Source organism: Artemia sp. Qi Xiang Cuo, chromosome 11 (assembly GCF_049724085.1).
Source record: "Artemia sp. Qi Xiang Cuo chromosome 11, ASM4972408v1, whole genome shotgun sequence".
NCBI classification, from domain to species: domain Eukaryota; kingdom Metazoa; phylum Arthropoda; class Branchiopoda; order Anostraca; family Artemiidae; genus Artemia; species Artemia sp. Qi Xiang Cuo.
Window position 1 is genome coordinate 72,044,724 of NC_142804.1, and position 22,841 is coordinate 72,067,564.

Consider the following 22,841-nt stretch of genomic DNA (forward strand, 5'->3'; position numbering starts at 1 on the left):
GTGTTACAATTTCTGTCTCTCTCCCTGTCTCCCTCTTAATGGGAGATATATTTTGAGCTATATATTGGGCTTTGAAGCCAGGGATTTTTTGTTTTAATTCCCAGGATAATTAGTTTTATACCTGGTCCTAAAAGTGAGATTGAATTTGTCAAAGCTTGGAGGGTTATTCCTCCTGTCTGTTTAAAGAAAATGGATGCATATTTGAAGTTCTGTTCATTTCTGTCTTGCATTTGATAGACATAAATTGTGTATGTTGCTTCATTTATCTGTCTGTTTCTTTTCTGGAGGAATATTTTTGTCTCAATTTTTAGAATTCTTAATTAATTTTTCCAACTAGTTGACTAATAACTTCTCCCCAGCAAAACTTAATTTTTCCAACTAGTTGACTAACTATTTGCCAACTAGTTGGAAAGAAACATTGCCCCAGAAAACAATTCATTTTCGAACTAGTTGACTAGTCAATTCTCTCCAGCAAAACTTTATTTTTCCAACTATTTGACTAATAACTTCTCCCCAGCAACACTTAATTTTGCCAATTAGCTGGAAACAAACATTGCCACAGAAAACAATTTATTTTCAAACTAGTTGACTAGCAACTTTTCCCCAACAATACTTTCTTTATCCAACTAGCTAGAAACAAACTTACCCTATAAACACTTTGGTTAGCCATCTATTTGGCAAGTAACTTTTCCTCAGAATAATTTCTTAGCTAACAATGTGATGTAAGAGAAAACAAAAAACATACTATTCCCGGTCCAACAAAAATTGGCAGTATGTGCTTTTAACAAATGCACTACAGCTAAGGTAAATCAAACAAACTGAATTCAGGAGTAAATAGTCTTGAAGCCACAGAACTAAGTCTTCTCCTTCTATAATATATATATATATATATATATATATATATATATATATATATATATATATATATATATATATATATATATATATATATATATATATATATATATATATATATATATATATATATATATATATATATATATATATATATATATATATATATATATATATATATATATATATATATATATATATATATATATATATATATATATATATATATATATATATATATATATTTATATATGTATATATATATATATGTGTATATATTTATATATATGGTATATATTATATATATATATATATTTATATATATAGTATATATATATATATATATATATATATTTATATATATATATATATATATATATATATATATATATATATATATATATATATATATATATATATATATATATGGTATATATATAAATATATATTTATATATATGGTATATATATAAATATATTTTTATATATATGGTATATATATAAATGTATGTTTTTATATATATGGTATATATATAAATATATATTTATATATATGGTATATATATAAATATATATTTATATATATGGTATATATATAAATATATATTTATATATATGGTATATATATAAATATATATTTATATATATGGTATATATATAAATATAGATTTATATATATGGTATATATATAAATATATATTTATATATATGGTATATATATAAAAATATATTTATATATATGGTATATATATAAATATATATTTATATATATGGTATATATATAAATATATATAAATATATATATATATATATATATATATATATATATATATATATATATATATATATATATATATATATATATATATATATATATATATATATATATATATATATATATATATATATATATATATATATATATATATATATATATATATATATATATATATATATATTCTCTTATAGAAGGAGAAGACTTAGTTCTGTGGCTTCGAGACTGTTTACTCCTGAATTCAGTTTGTTTGATTTATCTTAGCTGTAGCACATTTGTTAAAAGCACAGACTGCCAATTTTTGTTGGACCTGGAATAGTAAATTTTTGTTTTCTCTTTACGTCACACACATTAGGGGGGTGGGGGTAAATTTTATTTCTGATGTAAAAAAGAAGTAAGTTTAAACTTCCCCCACCCCCCTAATGGGTATAAATTTAGAATTGTGACTTCTGATAAGGAGACATGTTAAGAAAACGATTCTTACTTTAAAATATGTATAATGATCCTAGTTAACATATTATCCAAGGGGAGAACCTTTATCATCAAGTCTTTCCTCTTTTTTCCTTCTTTTTCCAACTTATAAGAGAAAAATTACAATTTTCCCATGCTAAAGCGCAATGCATAAATCTTTTGAAATTGCTGCTATAAATTGCTCTTGTAGATAGCATTTATCCCAGTCATTATTAATTCTGTTTTTTTTAATGAGCAGTGGTAAAAATACAAAATATTAATACAACCTAACTTCAATTCAAAATCAACAGACTCAGTTGGGATGAACGGACATCCAGAACGCTTGGATGGCTGGGATTTATTCTGTGTGCTAGTGTTTATTCTCCTTCATCTTTATTTCATATATATTGTTTGATTTAGGGTATTAGTTGTGGTTGTTTTAGTGCTTTATTATTATGTTATATGGCCCACAAGCCAAGCTTCTTGGGCCAAATAACTTTTTATGTTTGTAATAGTGTTTTAGTATTAATAAAATGACTATGATGAATTGGGTAAATATCTTGAATAACAGAGTATTCAGATAGCTAAGAAACAAACTCACATTTATAATCAGAATTTCATCCTGAATTCAAATATGATATTTGCTTCTGTTGCAAATTCAATTTTAGCCTAACCTATCCTTTATAACCTTACCCAAATATAGTCCATTTTTATATATTTCCCTTTCATTTATCGATTCTTGATTTTGTTCAATTTATGGGTAAACCAGTTTTAACAAGATTGACACTAATGCGGGTATATAAGCTCAGTGGCATTGTTGATGGGGGCAGTTGCCCCCCCCCAATAATTTGGAAAAAATATAAAGTAACTTTTAAACTGTTGCTCATTTTAAGTTTCAACTTTGTTCTTTATTTTGAGCAGATAATTTTTTTAATTAATCCATTTACATTTTTAATATAAAAAAAAACAGAAAAAACAGGGGTCCATTGCACTTCCTGATATCTTCCTTATTAGTATTTAAAAAAATATACCGCCTTTAAAACCTTATTGTCAAGTAAATAGGTGAACCTATTTAATGGCAAAATTGCAGTATTACTGTGTTTCTTTACAAACTTACTATGCTTCTTGCTTCACCATGTTTGCTCAGGTCAAATTGTTTCTCCTGATAGGCAAGGGTCTTTCATTTCGTAAAATCTATCAGTTCAATATAAGATTTTTTTGTTTTAAAACTTTCAAAACTGGATATGAATATACCCCCTTTATATGCCAATCAGCAAAGGTTTTCCAAAATGTGTCTAGAGTGGTCAAAATAAAAGAGACCTGGTGTGAAAACAGAAAAATAATAACTTAGAGAAAAGTAAATCAGTAATATATTATAATTTCTATTTAGAAATAGTATTTACTTTGCTTCCTAATGTTCTGGCCACCCTCATAGGAAGTTTTGGGACTGCAGTGCATTTGCAAGGGCCCAGTATGTTTCTCTGTCTGATGTGGTACATGATAAACGTGCTATCTCAACATTGTTGATGGTTTTCATCCATTATTTCATGGCCTACCTTGTTGGCAAAGGCCATGGAAAGATCATTCAACAAAGATTTCTGGGAGATGACCCAACTCTATTTGCTTGATGTGGTCAATCCAGTGCAGCTGTTGCTTCTTCACTCTGCTGAGATTTTTTTCAGTGGCTTAGAGCCTTCATTGACATTCAATATTTGTGATGCAGTCAGAGTAGCTGATTCTCCCAGTGCAACAGATGCGTCTTATCCTAAATGCTAGAAGTTTTCTTTTCCCCTTGGTTTTGACTGTCCATGTTTTGCATCCATACAATGCTCCATGGATGAGTAGGCTTTGGAATAGATGCAGTTTGAGTTTGTTTGATAGATGCTGCCAAGCTTTCGGAAACTAAAGCTAGCAAGGGCATGTCAACATTGTACCTGACCTATGACAGCTATCAGAGGCGATTAAGCAACCTAGGAATAAGGCAGGTTTTTCCATTTTGAATTATTGTCCATCTATGGGGATAATGAGGGGAAGGGTATCTATTACATTTCTTTTGTTCACTATAACTCTGGTCTTGCTGTCATGTGTCCATCTCAATTGTGGTGTCATAAATGTTCACTGTGAACTTTTAAGCAAAAATTAGTTTGTCTCAACATTTTCCAAAAACTTTTCTCAGTTTATTTGGTGCAAATTAAATCATGCTGTAAAGGTTTGTAATGCAAAATAAGTTGCAAAATCCTGACTTTTAGTCAACAAACTATCCCAAGGAATTCATCGTTTTGGAGGTGGCAAGGGGGGGGCATTTGCCCGCCTTCCCAATAAGTTTGAAAGGAATTATTATATAGCCCATGCCACTTGACTCTCTGGATGTGGACCTTTTTTGCCCCCTCAATAAAAATGCTGGAGCTATGCCCCTGATTATAGGGTAATTGTAAGGTGTGATTCCCATTCCAGGATAACAAATAAAGGAGCCAAATTATCACTTCCTTCTTATTAGCATAGTCTAATTAAATTTTCTTTTTTGGGTGCCTTTAATTTAATCCAAGTTTCATTGTTTTTTGGCAATTTGTTTTTTTTAGAATTCTCACTTTTTCCAATCTAGTCTGCAATTTTACTTATATCATGTTGAAGGTGAATATTAAAAAAAATGACTTTAAACTGATTTTAACCAACTAAGAAAAGTCAGATTCTAAAGAATTTTTGCAGCAATATCAAATCGAATTAAGTTAATAATATACTGTAGGGTTAGAATTTGATTGTTTTAGACATTTTAGAGTGGGAATTAACCTTACAATTATGTAAAATAGATCTATTGTCTTTACAGAATCTTTAGATTCTTAGAAGTATGAGTGGTTTTTGTAGGAGTGGGTTTTTACCAACCTCTAAAATCTTGAGTCTCATCTGTGCTTTGAAAAAAAGTGAAAGGTTTGATTTGTTTTTCTCTTTTTCTTGTGTAAAAAAAGAAATGCTGGGAATTTAGACTAGGCCTATTAGAACTAAATCGCTTGTTACAAAAATAGACAAAAAAAAAGTCCAAATCTTCCAATTTCTATCACATTCGATTATGAATGATTCCAGAGTCTTGTGATTTGTAAGTCTGAAACCAAAACAGAGTAAGTAAATGCCACACAAAAGGTGTATAATTTCCATCAAAGTTGATATTGAAAATCCTAATTGATTTACTAATGTATACTAGTAAAGATAGATCTGTCTCTTATATATCCCCCATCCAAGCTGTTTGGGCCTGCAAATCAACAAAGTCTGCAGTATGACCGTCATAAAATCCAAACATGGGCACAAGATTGGGTACTTGAATTCAATACATCATAGTTCAGTGTCCTTCACTTTGGAAGCAACAACCCCCGTCACCAGTACAATATGTCTGATCCCAATTCACTGGCTGATTTAGTACTAAAGACAAGTCCCAAAGAAAGAGATCTAGGAGTGCTGATAGATGAACAATTGAAATTCCACAGCCACTGGCAACAAGCAGTTTTAAAAGAAAATTCAAGCCTTGGTCTCCTCAAATGCACCATAACCAGCTGCTCCTGTACAGTCTTTCTAAGGCTATAGTTAAGCCTGTTTTGGATTTTGGTACATGTCTCACCTCCCCTTCCTGTAAGAATGATACCAGTTTAATCGAGGGAGTTCAGAGGTGTGCCACGAAGTGCATAGCTGGCCTATGAGATCTCTCATACAACAAGAGACTGGAATGCATGCAGCTGCCAACACTCGTCTCCAGACGCCGCCGTGGTGATATGATGCTGACCTACACGTTTAATGCATAACCAAATAACCCCTTTTTACCAAACATTCAAGTCAGCACCATACAAGAAGGACGCTCACAAAAGCTGTCAAAACGTTCTGTCAATACACGAACGTGTCAACACTTCTTCTCCAAGCATGTTGTCAATGATTGGAATAGCCTTGAAGCTGAAACGGCGACTGCACCCACAGCTGCATCCTTCGAGTCCAGACTGGACAAGGAATGGAATGACATGGAATGGAATGGACAAGGAATGGAATGGAAATATGAGTGGGACTGTCCGTCCCACTCAACTACCAACTGATGCGAACTTCCATCATAATGAGTGTCTTGCTAGGAGGCTGATGCTGCTTTGGGCTTAAATTGTATCTCTCCAGCAGACTTCTCTTATGACGTGTCACTGGGCCCTAAGACAGTGACGAAATTTTGCCATGGTTGACCCGAAGCACAACAGATCCAGTATGGACCTTAATTTTGCTCTGAAGTGCGAATTAAGGTAATCCCATTGTCCCATTTGATAGAGTCATTGGCCATCTTTCTGACGTAACACCTTTAATTAGGTGTTGTTTTCTTAGACCACACTGTCGTTTTACGACAAACAAATAAACTTTCAAATTGGGATAAATCTATTTATTTAGACAGTGAAAAAACAGTTACAAAAGTCCAGGTATTTTGATCACATATACAGCAACCGTCTTCAGTAGAAATACTCTACTGAAGTATTTCTTCTGAAGACGGTTGCTGTATATGTGATTGAAATATCTGGACTTTCGTACCCATTTTTCACTGTCTAAATAAATGGATTTATCCCCATTTGACAGTTTATTTGTTTATTGGTCATCTTGTACAAAACAGATACTTTATAATTTAATGATTTCAGGCCTCTTTTCCTTTGTTAGCTTCATGGATGATCCAACATATGTACATTTTCTCATGTTAAATCTATTGTAGAAATTTCGGCTTAAGTTTATGTTAAAAAACTGTCTTAGCTGATTGATTTAGCGTGTTCAGACTTGAAATGCTTTGCCCATGAGGACAGGGGTTTGACTCTTAGTGTTGCTGGTTATTTGGTTTGGAATGGAGGTCAGTGGTTTGACTCTGTAAGCTTAGTCAGAGTTGATCCAGCTCTAAATGGGTACCTGTTCATATCCAGGGAAGGTAAACAAGAAGGGTGTCTGAAAGCACAGGATGGGTGGTCCTCAACCCCTATTGTACTTCTTGGCTTAAGGGCCAAGAAATGGAGATCAGTATTGTCAATAGGGACTGTTAAATTAGGTGCTGTATTCTTTACCCTTTTTTTAATTCTATTTTTCCAGTGACATTCTATGATAAAATTTCTGTTCCTATTGGTATTTATAGTTTCAAGCACTTAAAGATTCTTCTTGTTAAATAGCTTGTAGATTTTATCTATCCGTAGATTCCACTTTGTAAATTATAGTCATGAAAATTCTTCTTTTTTTCAGGTGTACTCTAGGATGAAATTTCTATTCTTATTTGTACTAACATTTTCAAGCATATATTGCCAGAGTGGGATTTCGGGATTCCTCTCCCCTCTGTCAAGGTGTGAGGAAACATGTGTTGGACTCTATGCTGGAAAATCTTCCAGTCAGGTTTGTATAGATTAAACCCTATTTTTATGTTGTTGTTGTTATACACTGTTTTATTGGTGCATCCATACAAACTTCTTTGATCTAACCTCTCTTCTAAAAATGGTATCAAAATATTTGTTGTAATTGTAGAATGGTTTCTTTAGCAGCTAGTGTAGGCAAGGTGTTGGATTGTATCATTGATGGTAGGTTAGGAAAATGGGTTGAAAATTACAATATTATTTGGGAAGAGCAGGAATTTGGGGAAGGATACTGCACAATTGATTGGTTACTACTGCTAAGGAAGCTATAAAAAATATGTGAGAGGTAATAGTGAATCTTGCCAGGCTTTTCTTGGATAGGAGATAGTGTAGATAGAACTTTATTATATATTGACACATTGAAATCTGAGTTGCCAAAAGAGTCTATGAATTACTAGCTCAAATGCACCTTCAAACGCTTGGTATAGTTAAAATCATGGGCAGTACAATAGTGCTGCCTAAATAAAGAGCAACGTGGCTTTATTGTAATATTCGTTGTCTTTGTTTGTTTGGTTTTTTTCAGTCCCCTTTGTACGGAAGGGGTTGTTGTGAAGACTTTAAAGGGGGCTCATTTGATTTGAAATTGAAAGTTCTAATGCCGTTTTTAAGGATCAAAAGTGATTAGAGCGCAACCAGCACCCTGCTATACCCTTTTTACCTGCCTCCCTCCTCAGCCCCTCAAGAACATCCAATCAAAATTTTGAGATAGTCATTTTTTCTCAATAGTTTAAAGTTCTGGTATCTTTGCCTCCAGGGATCTCAAGACCTCCCAGTCCCTGCAGTAAGGGCCGTAATTTATGCAAGTTGTTTGTTGTTACGTACAGGTTTTATTGTGGGGAAAGGGGGATACTTTTGATCCTGGGTCTTTAAAAAAACTAAGGTTATTATATCGAAACTTTCAGGGAATGTTGAGGGGTATGTTGAAATGAATCGAAAGATACTACATGCATCAAGGTTGTCAACAGGAAGCATCATCGATATCTCAGAAACGGCTTTGGGTGTAAATTTGAAACCTTCAGTGCATGTCGAACTAAATCAAAAGTCAATATGTGCATTCAAGTTATTAAAAGGGAGTATATGAAAAATCTCAGGAACGTCTAAGGGTATTAAGTTGAATTTTTCAGGAAATATTGAACTAAATCAAAACATTTTACACGCATCCAGATTGCCAAAATGGCATATCCACTATATCAAACGGAGGTGCAGAAGCTGACGTTAGAGCTCAAATAGGAAAGGCATGGGGTGTTCGATCCCTGGCGTGGCCAGTTACTTGGTTTGGGACGCGGGTCAGTGGTGTGACTGTAAGCTTAGCCAGAGTCGACCCAGCTCTAAAGGGGTACCTGGAGAAATCTGGGGAAGGTAAGCAGGAAGGGTGTGCGAAAGCACAGGATGGCTGGCCCCCAGCCCCCCATTGCACTTCCTGGCTGAAGGGCCACGAAACAGAGATCAGCACCGCCGGTTTGAACCTTAAGGGTCTAGTCCGTCATACTTACTCATACTTACTATACATGGGGTGTCTTCACAAGCATGAAGAAGTCGCTTTGGAATAGACATGAAATTAGCATCAGAACGAAGATGAACGTCTACAAGGCAACTGTTCGATCGATCCTACTGTATGCCTTTGAAAGTTGGCCTTTAAAGGCCAGAGAAACACGTTTACTAGGAGTAGGCCTATTCAACCATCGCTGCATGAGGCACATACTACGGGTCAGCCAATGGTTTCATATCTCAAACAGGGTTGCCACCCTGACCTTGAATAATTTACTAAATCGGAGAGGAAAAATTTACTAGATCGCATCTGTTTTTACTAAATACTCAAAAAAAGCGCACCATCAAGCATCGATTTTTACTATAGGAGGATAATCAAGACGATTTTCACAATCTTTTTTCCTTTTTTTTCTTTTCCTTTTACTTTCGTTTTCATAGTATGATTAAAAATTCTGGAAACCTACAAGTTCAAAAATCCTTTTTTTGGATATATATATAAAAATCCTTTATATATATATATATATATATATATATATATATATATATATATATATATATATATATATATATATATACTTTTTACTCAATAAAAATTTTCAAACTGAGGAGATTCACCTAATCACCTTGGGTGGTTGGCTTTTGTTTTGATTCATAGATTCCCAATCATCACAAATCCAAGTGTCATTATAGCTTCATTTTTAGTTGGTAAGATTTCATACACAGAAAGCTGATTTTGTCGACCTTTAGACGCCGGAAGTGAAGTGTTTGTTTATGAAAATAGGTGACTGCTTGTCTGTCTCTGAGACAGACAAGCAAAATTGTAAATGGTAAAACAGACAAGCAAAAATTGTAAATTGACATATGTTTGCGATAATTTTTATCCCTGAATTCATGGAAAATAAAAAAAAGTTCCGTTTGCTACAAGTCGTGACTTTTTACTAGATTTCGGGAAATTTACTAGATCCTCTAAATTTACTAGATTATTTTTTTTTTTTACTAGATCTAGTAAAATCCTACTGACGGTGGCAACCCTGATCTCAAACGCTGAGGATGAAGGTGTTGTGCCCAGACAGCCCCCCTCTCGGTAACCATAAAACAACGACGACTGAAATTCCTGGGACACACTAGGACGGCCAGCTGGAACCATATTCCGCGATTTCCTCACCTGCGACCCCTTTCCAACTTGGAAACGGAGACTAGGTGGCCAAAGAAAGAATCTCTGGCAGATATTCAAGAATGACCTGGATCCTAGGGGTGGCTTCCGCCGACACGGACGTCGTTGGGATAAGGACCGGGTGAAGATTGCAGAAGAGGCTGCTGCTGACAGATCGTGTTGGACTACATCAGTCATCCCATCGTCCATTGGTGCCGGGCAGGATGGATCATCATATTGTTCCCGTCGAAAGTAAAAGTAAACATCTATTATATCTCAGGAATAGCTTGGGGTATTAAGTTGAAACTTCTAATGAAAGTTGGGGGGAAGTTGCACTAAATGAAAAGACATTATATGCATCCTGATTGTCAAAAGAGCGTATTCATGGCATATTGAGGGGAATGCTAACTAATTCAAAGGACACTATGTACATCAATGTTGTCAAAAGGGTGCATGTACAATATTTCAAGAACCGTTAGGATTGTTAAGGTAAAACTTTCAGGGAATGTTAAATTAAACCAAAAGACCCCCCAAACAAATCCCCCTACCAATAAGAAAGCCTCCTTCCATATTTGTTTGATATTTCACGGGGGTTAGGAAGTTTGACTATAGTATGCACTTTTTGAGGCTTCAAGTACCCCCCCCCACATCTTAACAACGATCCACGGACCTTCCTCCCTAATGGGTGATGCACAACTATACACCGATGTAGATAATACTATCAAGCTTCAAATGAACCAGCTAAGTTAATGAAGCTTTAAAACCAATGTCTATATTAACCGTTTAGAAACGAATGCGCCGTCGCGTGGCATTACTGCCACTGAAACTGAGTAGCTCCAGAATAGTTTTTCGATGACTTTAAATTTTTGGCTACCTCAGACTTCTCACTCGATGGCTTTTCAGCATCCTTTAAGCCAAAAATGTCGTTTCACGCTTTGCTGTGGTATAATCTTTTTTGCTACTTTAGAAGGGCATTAAAACTTTCAATTTCCTTTCTAGTAAGCCTTTTCTCGAAATTCCAGGACAATTGGTTTGATCACCTCTGGGGAAAACAAACAAACAAACACACATATGTGCCGTCGTTTTCGAAAAAAAAAAAAAATTTCACTTTTATAGATTGGGGCTTAAAACCTCCACAATCTCGTTGTCAGATATTCCGGATTTGTGGTATAATTTTCATCAAGAACACTTGCCCTTTTGAGGGTGTTTTCCGCCTTTTTCAAAAATCGGGCAAATCTTCTCAGGCTTGGCTTGTAACTTTTGGTGAGCAGCTTTAAACTTATAGATTTGGAATCACCATAAAAAGCCGATTCTTTTGATGAGTATATTATTATGAAACTACCTTTTTTTAGAATTTCATTTACTAATGGAATGATCTGCTCCTTACTTACTGTCTGTTACCATGTACTGCTTGATTCGTGATGATGGTGATGTATTTTTGAAAATAGTGTTGGCTTGCTTATTGGAAGATCCATTTATTCAAACGATTGACTCATGTTTATTAAACAATAGATTAAACAATCATATGTTTAAAACTGATGAGTAATCACAAGAAAATTTATTACTATTTTATAAGTTACATTTAAGTCTCTTGAATTCCTTTTATAAGGATCATATATTCCGAATAAGCTTGCTTTTAAGAGGCAACATTCATGAAAACAGTCTTGGAAGAAACAAGCACAAAAGTTATCGGTTACCCGAAAAAAGGTCAGCTGGGCATATTTATCATATGCCTTTGGTCCGTGATAACGAAAAGCCAAACCAAATTTTTATTCGGAAGTTCAGTTTTCCAATTATCAGTTTTTGAAACTTTTTTCCCCAGAACCGCGGTTTCTCACAAAATTTCTTTTGTGTTAAAATTCGCATTTTGGCACAAAAAGTTGCGTTTAAACTTTGCAAAAAGCAGCAATTTACGTTTGGTGATAATAATACAAGCAATACTGATCAACAAAATATTTCTGTAAAAGTCCAAGCCCACAACTTTTGATTAAAGCTTTGAAAATTATTGCGTAAAACTGCACCCTTTGAAAACAATGCTAATCATTTTTTATTCTGCTTGTCCAGGTAGTTCTTAGATTAGATATTTATTTTGAAAAATACAATCACAAGCCCCAAAGGGCAATTCGAACTTCAGAGTCATAAAAAAAAAATCATTAAAAGAAAACTCGAAAACTGGCAAAATATGCCAAAACAATAATAACAGAATAAAAACCCCTTCCTGAGTCAAAGTAATAAAAATGCAGTGTCATATTAAGTTAAAAAGGTATAAAACCGATAAAGCTAAAAAATATAACTAGATGATACATACGATTAAAAAACATTGAAAGGGACATATAAGAAAAGGGTGGGGGGCAAAACAAGCGAACAAAATACAATACTTGGGCAACACCAATGCAAAATAACCAATTAGGAAAAACTACCAGGATATTGTATTGACTTTTTTCCGTAATGAAGGGGACAAATTTTGTTTTTATAACTGGAAGATAAAGTAACGAATGGGGGACAAGATAGAAATGGGTTCAGGAACAACCGGAGGTGGTCGGAATCTAGTTGGGGAGTGTCTATTGGGGAAAATATTTTCCGTGCGAGGGTTTGCTATGGCATTTTTTGCAAAACCGAGTAAAACGAAACTCTCCTGCGCTCAAGTGTTTCCAATTTGGCTTTTTTTTTTAAGAAGAAAAGAGTATTGGACCTTAGCTTCTTTAAAATTACTTGCAGGACTCTTTATTGGATGGATTCAACTTTTTCTGATTCTTCGCAGGAGATGCCAGAGTGCCAAACAGGACGAGCATATTCGAGATGCGGGGAGGGGGGGCAAAGGAAGTACAAATCCTTAAAGAATGGGAAGAAGGCACTGAATTTATTTTGGAGCTTAAAGAGGGAAACAGACGCATTAGCTCTCTTAGCTCTTCAGCAAATAGAAAAACGCAAAATCATGACAAAAAAATCATTTCATTTAATTTTTTAATGAATAAAACGGGGTGTTTTTTCATATCTATTATTGATACAAACAAACCGCATTATAGATACAAACAAATCTATTATTGATACAAACAAACAAACCGATACAGACAATCGTTGATATACGGTAAAATAAGAACCAGACAGTCGCTGTTTCTATTTTGTTTCCATTCCTAACCGAAAAAGAGCGCAAATTTTAATTCTGTAAATGATCTTAAATCTTCATTTTCAGCAGACAGTATGAAATAATTAATAAGGAAGTTTCAATTTAGATTGACAAGCAGGAGGTTTACAAAAAAAAATGAAAGAAAAAAGCTCAACTTTAAACAATACTTAATTGAAATTTCCCAGTAAAGAGAAATGAAAGCAAACAATTAATACTTAAAATCACTGATCTAAGAAACATGTTAGGATTTGATGAATATCAAGTACTTTCAGTTCGTCTCAACCCAGCCCAGGGGCTTCGTCTGAACCTTCGAAATAATTATAACCAATTTGCTAAAATAAGCTAGATTTATGTTGCCTAGGTAACGTGAAACGTTGCAGCAACTATTAATTGGCTTCACCAACAAAAATTGTTGCACAAAAAACAGTTTGGTCAGGAATCCAAGGAAGGGATTTAAAAAGTTGAAGGGCCTATTGAACCAGATCAAAACACCCTGTGTGCATCCAGATTGTGAAAAGGATGTATCTGCAGCATTTCAAGGGGATACACCCTTTTGAAACCTGTATTCCTCAGATTGCAGATACGTTTATTTGACCACCTGGAAGAAATTAGTGTATTTTGATTTAGTTCCTCAATATTCTTTAAAATTTTCAACTTAATACGGTAAGCCGTTCCTGAAATACTGCAGATACGCCCTTTTTATAACCAAGACGCGCACAGTGTATTTTGATTTGTTCAACAAGCCCCTAAACTTTCCCTGAAGTTTCGATCAAATATACTTTGTAGTTCCTGAAATACTGGAGATACGCCCTTTTGACAACCTGGATGCACATATAGTGATTCATTTAGTCCGACAACCCCCCCCCCCCCCAACAATCCCTAAAAGTTTGAACTTAACATTCTTAGTCGTTTAAGAGATACTGCATATACGCCCTTTGAACAACTTGGATGCAAATAGTGTCTTTGATTAAGTTCAACATCCCCCATTAACATGCCATGAAACTTTAAAGCTAATATCTTTAATCCTTAGCCCTCAGATAGTACCCTTAGCTGTTGCAGAGGTATTGTACATACAGACTTTTGAAAACAGGGATGAAGAAAGTGTATTCTGATTTAGTTCAACATCCCCCCCCCACCCAACATCTTTGAAAGATTCAACTTGATAACCTTATGCTTTCCTGAGAACTTACAGATACACCCTTTTGACAACCTGGATGTACATAGTGTCTTTTGATTTAGTTCAGCATGCCCCTCCACAAACCCTGCGATTTTCAACTTGACACCTTTAGCCATTCCTAATATATTGCACATATGTCCTTTTGACAACCTGGATGCAAATAGTGTCTTTTGGGGGGGGGGATACTTTCTTATTGGGGGGTATTTAGTATCGATATTAATCAGCGTATGTAGCAAATATCAGAAAATTTATCCAGAGCTGTGGAGTCGGTAAATCATTAATACCAACGATAATTTCTTCGGTTTTAGGATTTTCTGCTCAGGTTTTGACTCTCTTGGAATCTTCAAAAGACCAGGCTCCTTAAGTTTTGAAGATGTGGCGCCAACTCCTTAATTTCAGGTTTCTAACTTGGATTCCAGCATTTTACTATTAGTTGGTAGGCATCAAAATATTTAGTATTAGGTATCAGTTTTTTAGTATCGATATTAATCACCGTATGTAGTAAATATCAGAAAATCTATCCAGAGCTGTGGAGGCGGTAAATCATAAATACCAACGACAATTTCTTTGAATTTTGGATTTCTATCCCAAATTTTGACTTTCTTGGAACTGTTAGAGAAGTGCCTCCTCAGGTTTTGATGATATGGCACCAACTCCTAAATTTCTGATGTCAAACTCAGACTTGAGGTTTTTACTATTTGTTTGTAGGTATCAGAATATTTAGTATTAGGTATCAGTTATTTAGTATCGATATTAATCAGTGTATGTAGTAAACATCACAAAATTTATCCATAGCTGGGGAGGCAGTAAACGTTGGCGGATCCAGGGGGTGAGGGAGGCGCCCCCCCCCCTAGCGTAGCCTAAAATAGTGTAATTTACCTAATTAACCCAAGTTGCGTTAATTAAACTTGCTTCTAATGCAAGTTTATTGGATCAACCTATTTTGCCCCCCCCTAAAAAAATCCTGGATCCGCCCCTGGCGGTAAATCATTAATACCGACGGCAATTTCTTTGAATTTTGGATTTCTAGTCCAAATTTTGACTTTCTTGGAACCGTAAGAGAAGTGCCTCCTCAGGTTTTGATGATATGGCGCCAATCCTAAATTTCTGATGCCGAACTTAAGACTTGGATGTTTTTACTATTAGTTTGTAGGTATCAGAATATTTAGTATTAGGTATCAGTTATTTAGTATCGATATTAATCAGTGTATGTAGCAAACATCAGAAAATTTATCCAGAGCTGTGGAGGCGGTAAACAGTGGCGAATCCAGGCGCGAGGGGCGCCCCCCCCCCCTAGCGTAGCCTAAAGTAGTGTAATTTACTTAATTAACCCAAGTTTGCGTTAATTAAACTTGCTCATAACGCAAGTTTATTTGATCAACCTATTTTTTGCCCCCCCCCCCCAAAAACAAATTATTTATCGGATCAATCTATTTTGCCCCCCCCCTCCCCCAAAAGAAAAAATCCTGGATCCGCTCCTGGCGGTAAATCATTAATACCAACGGCAATTTCTTTGAATTTTTGATTTCTAGCCCAAATTTTGACTTTCTTGGAACCCTAAGAGAAGTGCCTCCTCAGGTTTTGATGATATGGTGCCAATCCTAAATTTCTGATGCCGAACCTAGACTTGAGGCTTTTACTATTAGTTTGTAGGCATCAGAATCTTTTGGGGGTCGGAAATTAAATATTATAAACAAAGCGGACTCCTAAAAGTAGTACTCTATTCAACCCAGACCCTGAACAACTCCAACTCTTTTGGCACTCTAAATTGGTGTGTACTCCAGCTCAGCAGCCCTGATTATCTCATTATTTTTCCTTTTAGGGATGGACCCAAAAGTCAAGCTGTGATCAGGGATGTCGTTTCTATACAATTGCTCAAGCTATTTTCTTCCCTGTACTAGACAAAGACATTTCTGAATCATGTATTAGCTGTAAGTATTTTTGGATTAGGATAGTTCTTTCAGTCCGTGGGTGTCACTTCTTAGGTTACTTAACGATTATGTCCTAGGGTGAAAATTCTGCCGTGTGCTGTTACACCCTTGCCGTGCAGTTTATCTTATTTTGTGTGTGTGTTTTTTCCTCTTTATTTGGTTAAAAATGTTAGATTCATGTTTGAGTTCTTTAATTTTTGTCTCTAAATTTTACCTTTTTTTAACCCTACTATCTAGGCCATCGTTTCTCAATCTCTACTGTATTAAAAAATACCAAAATAAGTTAAACCATATCTCAACCCACATCCCTCTCTTCCCATGGTGAGTAGTGATTTGAGCTTATAATCTGTTTTATCAGTTTGAAATATTTGACATCACTGCACTTCTATATATACAACTTGTAGTTACGTAGAATTTTCCTCAACAAGCTGCACTTCTGAGCTGCTGTTTTTGTGTTATGATAGAAAAATATGTTACGAATTGAAATGTTTATTCTACATCCATCAAAACAGCGAAGAAAAAGATTAGGGTACAACCCAATTAATAGTTGAAGCATAGATTTATTTCACAACTATAGATCTAGATGGATAGTACATGGAAATTTAGGCCTGTGGGATTTTGCCTGAATTTTATGCTAAATACGGGAATCAGCTCTAGATGAAAGTGGGGATGACCTAGGTAGGATGTTATCTGACGAACGCCATGTAAAAGTGTGTTTCCAGGTCGGGCTGGAGTTAGTTTTTTTCTAAGGGTGGGGCAAATGTAGACTTTGTCGCCCCCTGCCGCACCACTTATACTGTAAATATACAATTTTTGCCCAAAAATGTTACAATTTAAGCTTGTTTTGGTTGTTAGCCAACAATGTTATAAAACAAGCTTGTTAAGCTTGTCTCACAATTTAAGATCCAGCCCCGTCTCCAGGGTATAGATCTTCAACTGATATGGTCGTGTGTGATCGCAGCTCTGTAGTTCAAATAATGCCCTTCTGGTTGGGAATGAAGTGGAGATTCTTTGGGATGCCATAGGAAGCGAGTGTATTTATTAGATGAAAAAAATGACAAAAATCTGTCTGTTGGTTGTGTGAGAGTCCAGATACTACCAGGTCAACGATGCATTTGGGGTTCGAGAATATGATGATCCTTTGTATTTGGGGTGGTTTCAGGCATATTTAAAAGATATACAAGAGACAAGTTATTGGTAGCAATCTCAGTAGACATTACTTAAATCTTCACATAATACTTCAGCGGTATATATGCTTAAAGTAGGGGAGAATGCACCAGAGGCAACTGATTTTCTCATTTCAAGCATCAACATTAGATCGAATGGTTTTCTTTAAACCTTGACCCAGTTGTGCAAATCTTCTTTTTTTTCAGATATCGTAAGGAATATCTCTTTGCGATTCGAACAAAATGTAAATCTAACTGGGAAAACTGCCAGTTACAGGGCGGGACAGATGTACATGCTGGGGCAATAGACCAGGAAAGAACTAGGGTCCTTATCTATATATTAATGACATAACAAGATTAGACTCTTGAGAGCAAAATATTTTTTAAGCCTATGATGCTGCAAGTTGGAATTAGGCCTATTTCGTTCTACTTTGATGGAATATTTTGGAATAATTGAATCTCTTTGTTAATTGCGATTAGACCATGGGCGTACAGAAGGGGGGCAGAGGGGGCAGCTACCCCCCTAGAACTTCAAATTTACACTAGATATGGTAGAAAAAACAGTTGAAAAAAGGTAGATGTTTAAAAAAGAAGTTGATAAAAGGTAGATGGTTGAAAAAGCTGGAAATAAATTAGCTGGAATGACAGAATAAAAGTCAAACAAGAAGCAATTATCCATAATGTTTTGGAAAGATTTAGCTCTAATCCAAGAAGATTTATTAATGCTGAAACTTATTGATGATTTATGATTTTTGGTGATTACTTATTAATAAATATTTCATAGGTATGATAGAACTTGCTGGCAATGTAAGGTTTTGCGAACTGCCAATATAACTTCAGCCCCCCACCCTTCATCACAGAATCGGCTGCCCCCCCCCCCTAGAGAAGAAGCTACGTATGCCCATGGATTAGACCACTCTCGTTTAAATTGAAGCTTATTTTGATTGACTTATGTGTATATATATATGCTATATCCTCTTGTTTGTTTGTCACAGAAATAAAAAAGACTTGTTCTTTTGGTGTCATTGTTCAGATTCCTGGTCTCCTGTCATCAATGAATAATGGCTGTGCTGCCAAAACTCCAGTTTTTTTGTGTGAAAAATTGCACCCTATCTTAACTCTAATAACTGTCGACCCTTTAAAAGGGAATTAGAACTTTCAACTTCAATTGTATAAGCCCCCCCCTCTTAGTTTCTATGACTATCTATTCTATACGAAGTGACTGAAAAAAATTAATACGTGTCAGATTTTTTGTTTTTTTTTCTGAGTGCCGTCAGATAGATGGCACTCTAATAGATATGTTGTACTAGCGGCATAAATTACGAGAGGATATTCAGTTTGAGGTATAATGATAAGTCTTGTAGCTCTTAGTCCACACTGATGTTCACAAATGAGTAATGTTCTTCGCTGATCATGGTAATTTATTTGCTGATTTGAGCAGTTTTGGTCACTTTGTCAAACAATCTATTGAGTTGGGAAAAAAAAAATCAGATTTGTTTGGTAGCTAAGCAATTTTTCTTCTTTTTTTTTACGCCATCGGAACATCATGTTAAATTGTCCACTTCAGGTAAATTGTTGTTTGGTGTTTAGATTTTTTCGAACAACTGAAACAGTAACAAAAGAGACTGTCTTATAAGTCTCTTAAATCTCTAAATAAAGATGTAAAATCTAAAAGTAAAAATGATGAATATTACTCTGCTTTGGCCCTCCACACTTTTGAACACCCATATCATTTAGTCCTTTCTGACGAGGTAGTTTTAATTTCCACCATAAATGGTTTACCGCAATCTTTTAGGGAGGCAATGGGAATAAAAAAAAAACATTAATCAAGACCTCGCTTTAAATAGAGATACTGTGGAGTTTCTTATAAACCCAATTTACAATAATTTAATGCAAAGAGAATCAAGTAATATTCTACTTCATTTTCAACCAAGATGAAAGAAAAACGAGCAAGAATGGGGTTTTCAAAGGTCAAATGAAAATAGTGACAAAATACAACAAAGCGAATATTTCGAGAGGACCAAATCAAACCAGCAATTGAATGGTTTAAACCAGCAATCGTTTTTGGTTTGAGTGAATGAATGTTTTTATTTTATTTCTTAGTTATTCGCTAGTATTTGTCGATGGTAGTTTTAATTTTGGATTTTTTTTGCAAATCGTGGATATTGGTGAATGACTCACTATTATGGTTGTTAGGTATTTGGATTTAATTCTTATAATTTTTGGCTTTTATTGAATTTTATTCATTTTTAAATTTTTTGGTTTTGTCATTGGTTTTGTACGTTCGTATTGATCTTCCGCGTTTTATTTCGTTTTTTTTCTTCGGCACTCTCATTGATTGTATTTTTTCGTTTCGCGCTGAAGAAGAGAGGCGTCTTGTCCCCTCGAAATATTCGCTTTGTTGTGTTTTGTCAGTATTTTCATTTGGCCTTTAAAACCCCATTTTTGCTCGTTTTTCTTTCTTTAGGTTATGTCAAGCCAATGTGGTTTAAGAAATTATCTTCTGTGCAAAGTTAATCGCTAGGGGCATAATTCTTCCCCATTCTCAGTTATAAATTTTCTCGCTTGGTTTTTCATTTGTTCTGGCTTGTTTGTTTTGTTGTTTTGTTGGGTTTTTATTCGCTTCAGTACGTGTTCTGTTTTGCTTTGGTTTCACTTCAGAAGGTTAGTTCATTTCTTTTTTTTTTTTTTTGTGTTCCACCACTGGGCACGGTTCGGTGGAGGTCCTTGCCGGAATATCTGCCTTTGTCGTTTCGCTTCGTTTCTTCAACTGGCTGAAAAGCACCCTTGTTTTCTTGGTTTTTTTAAGTTTTTTTTTTTTTTCGTTTTTCATCAAACGTCATGTATTTCCAGTATGTTCTTAGAACGTGTAAAGTAGAACAAGGCACCAGTGTTGTAAATTTTTACGTACACATCAAAATTAGACGTGTAAAATTTTCTTTCATTGCTGGTGTATAAAAAAAAATTGTCCCCCTTATACTTCTGACGAATACCAAGTTAGACTCTATAACAATAAAACGATTGACTTCAAAGAAAATGTCACAAAAGTGGAAGCAGTGAAATTAAGGCCCATTTTTTACTATATTGATCAAGGGGATAGCGTCACTGATCTGAGTATATACGGGTTGCAGCGGTAGCTAGCAACGTAGTAAGAGACGATCACGTCCAATGTTAAGAAATATAAAAACCCATAACTCTTAAAAAAAAGATAGGTCAAAACAAAAGTACACCATTAGAACCGCCTTGTCCGAAAAACCTATACAGGAAATTTTCTGTCCCTTGGCTTGAACGGCAAGGGAAATATATTGGCTTGAAAATCAAGAAAAGTGGCAGCTTCTACAGCATTTTGCCTAAACGGCATCTTTTTTTTTCTTTTTTTTCATTGTAGAGAGTTGTTCAATGGCTCATTTTAAAGAAAATTAATGGGGTTAAAAACCTTTTGTAATAAAAACAAATTATTCTTAAAATAGAATAAATTTTTCCGAAAAACTGCATATTTCATGTTAAAGATTGATCAATGACGTCATAATCGTAGGATGTAGCCAGGTTGTCTCTTACTATTCCAATGAAAAAAAAGTTACTACCAAAGATGATGGGCGCGGTGAAGATGTAAAAAATAGCATAACCGAGGTGAGGGGGGGGGGAGCTTATTCGCAGTTACAAAAAAGTTTAGAATAATAAGAAGATAATTCTGCGAAATAAGATTAGACGTGATTCATGGTCAAATCAGGTCAAGAAAATACTGGACCTTTGTGGCCTTTTGGAGATGCGGAATGAAGGAAAAGGCCCTATGGGTGAAACCGTGTCAGCATGGAAGGAATTCCAGCGAATCCTAAATGAACAAGAAATCCAAGAGTGGCAAGCTCATAAGGACCAATCTATGTCTTTGAGGTTTTACTCCCAAGCCAAAGACTTTTGGAGGGAGGAGGTTTATTTTAAATTTCGGTTGAATAAAGAGGATTTGAAGAATTTGTTGTTGGTATGAGGGGATAGTTTGGATTTAGGTGAGAGAAGGACATTTTTGGGAAAGTTTAGTCTGGCGGCTGGCCCTTATTTTTGCCCAATGTGTGAATGAGAACTTATTTCATTTTGTATTTGAGTGGGAAGAGCTGTCTGAGTTGCGGAATGAATGTTTTGGACGATTGTTTGGGAGTGAATACTGGTTAATTGAGCGGATGGCTGAGAGGAACTCATGTGCTATTAAATAGTTGTGTAAGCTTCTTCGTTTAGGGATTAAACATAGGGAATCATGTTTGAAAGGATAGCTTGCAACGGTTTTTAGGATTTGAATTTTATTATGATTAGTGTGTGTTGGTTAAAATGTTGAACCTTGGTGTGTTTCTTTTTTGTCGTTCTGTTGTTCCTTTTTTTATTTTAATTTTCTAAAGTTGAATTTTGTTCCTGAGCTTTGTTTGTAGATTTTATTTTGTGTTGCTATGGCCCACAGGCTTTTTGCGATGAATCTTATCTTATTTGAAGCCACAGTGTTGACAGTGGTCAGCTATAGCTCTGAAACGTGGGGCCTTCAAAAGGTTAAGGAACATTTGTGTTTTCAAGAGGAATTGTAAAGGGGGGTTTGACTGAGGATATATAGCTCTACGAAGGAAATAGGAAATACAATAAGCTCTACGGAAAATGTGGCTTGACTCCACTTTCTAGGACAGTAATGAAAGAAATGTTCAAATGGTTAGGCCACGTTTTACGTATGAAAAATGATAGATTGCGCTTTTTAGCCATCCATCCAGGACCAAACGAAAACTGGGTTGTATTCAAGTGGGGTACGAAGAGCTCATAAGACGAGATATAAAAGAAATTGGAGGGGGTAAAGAGTGACGGAGCATGGGCACCCATATGGGGGGCATGGGGGGCCCCAGCCCCCCTGTCTGAATGACGGTGGCATATATTTATGTTAGTTTAAAAAAACTTTCCAAAGAATAAGTTTTCAAAGAAAAGTAAAGAGCTCTATTAAGCCAAAAATGGGCAGAAATAAAGTCAAATAATCTTCGAAGCGTAAAACTACCAATAATCACTATCAACAATTAAATGAAACTCAAAGCGAACAGAAATGATAATAAATAGCCGATTCAAACTCAAAACGAGCAAAAATTAACATTAATAGGGATGACAACCCCCATGCCTTCTCAAGACTAGAACATAACTTGGGCTTTATTGAAAAAAAAGACCGTGGATTGACAGTTTAACTTACCTAAACTAATATTTATTCCTTAAAATAAAAAATGGGTAAAAAAAGTGAGTAAAAACAGTTGTTTACTTATTTAAGTAAAAAAGTGAAAACATTTAAAAATATTTTGTTTTCAGTAAAGTGC

The 22,841-nt window shown here is 35.0% G+C and overlaps 1 protein-coding gene across 2 annotated transcripts in view; it reads left to right on the forward strand.

The window, feature by feature from the left end:
* The window catches only part of LOC148947313 (uncharacterized), a 126,843-nt gene that overhangs the window by 22,892 nt on the left and 81,110 nt on the right, over positions 1-22,841 (forward strand). For both annotated transcript variants that reach the window (XM_089097005.1, XM_089097004.1), the window contains exons 2-3: positions 7,309-7,455; positions 16,240-16,348. In XM_089097005.1, the coding sequence (XP_088953131.1) occupies positions 7,321-7,455; positions 16,240-16,348 (244 nt within the window). In that variant the 5' untranslated portion in view covers positions 7,309-7,320. The remainder of the gene's footprint in view (positions 1-7,308; positions 7,456-16,239; positions 16,349-22,841) is intronic.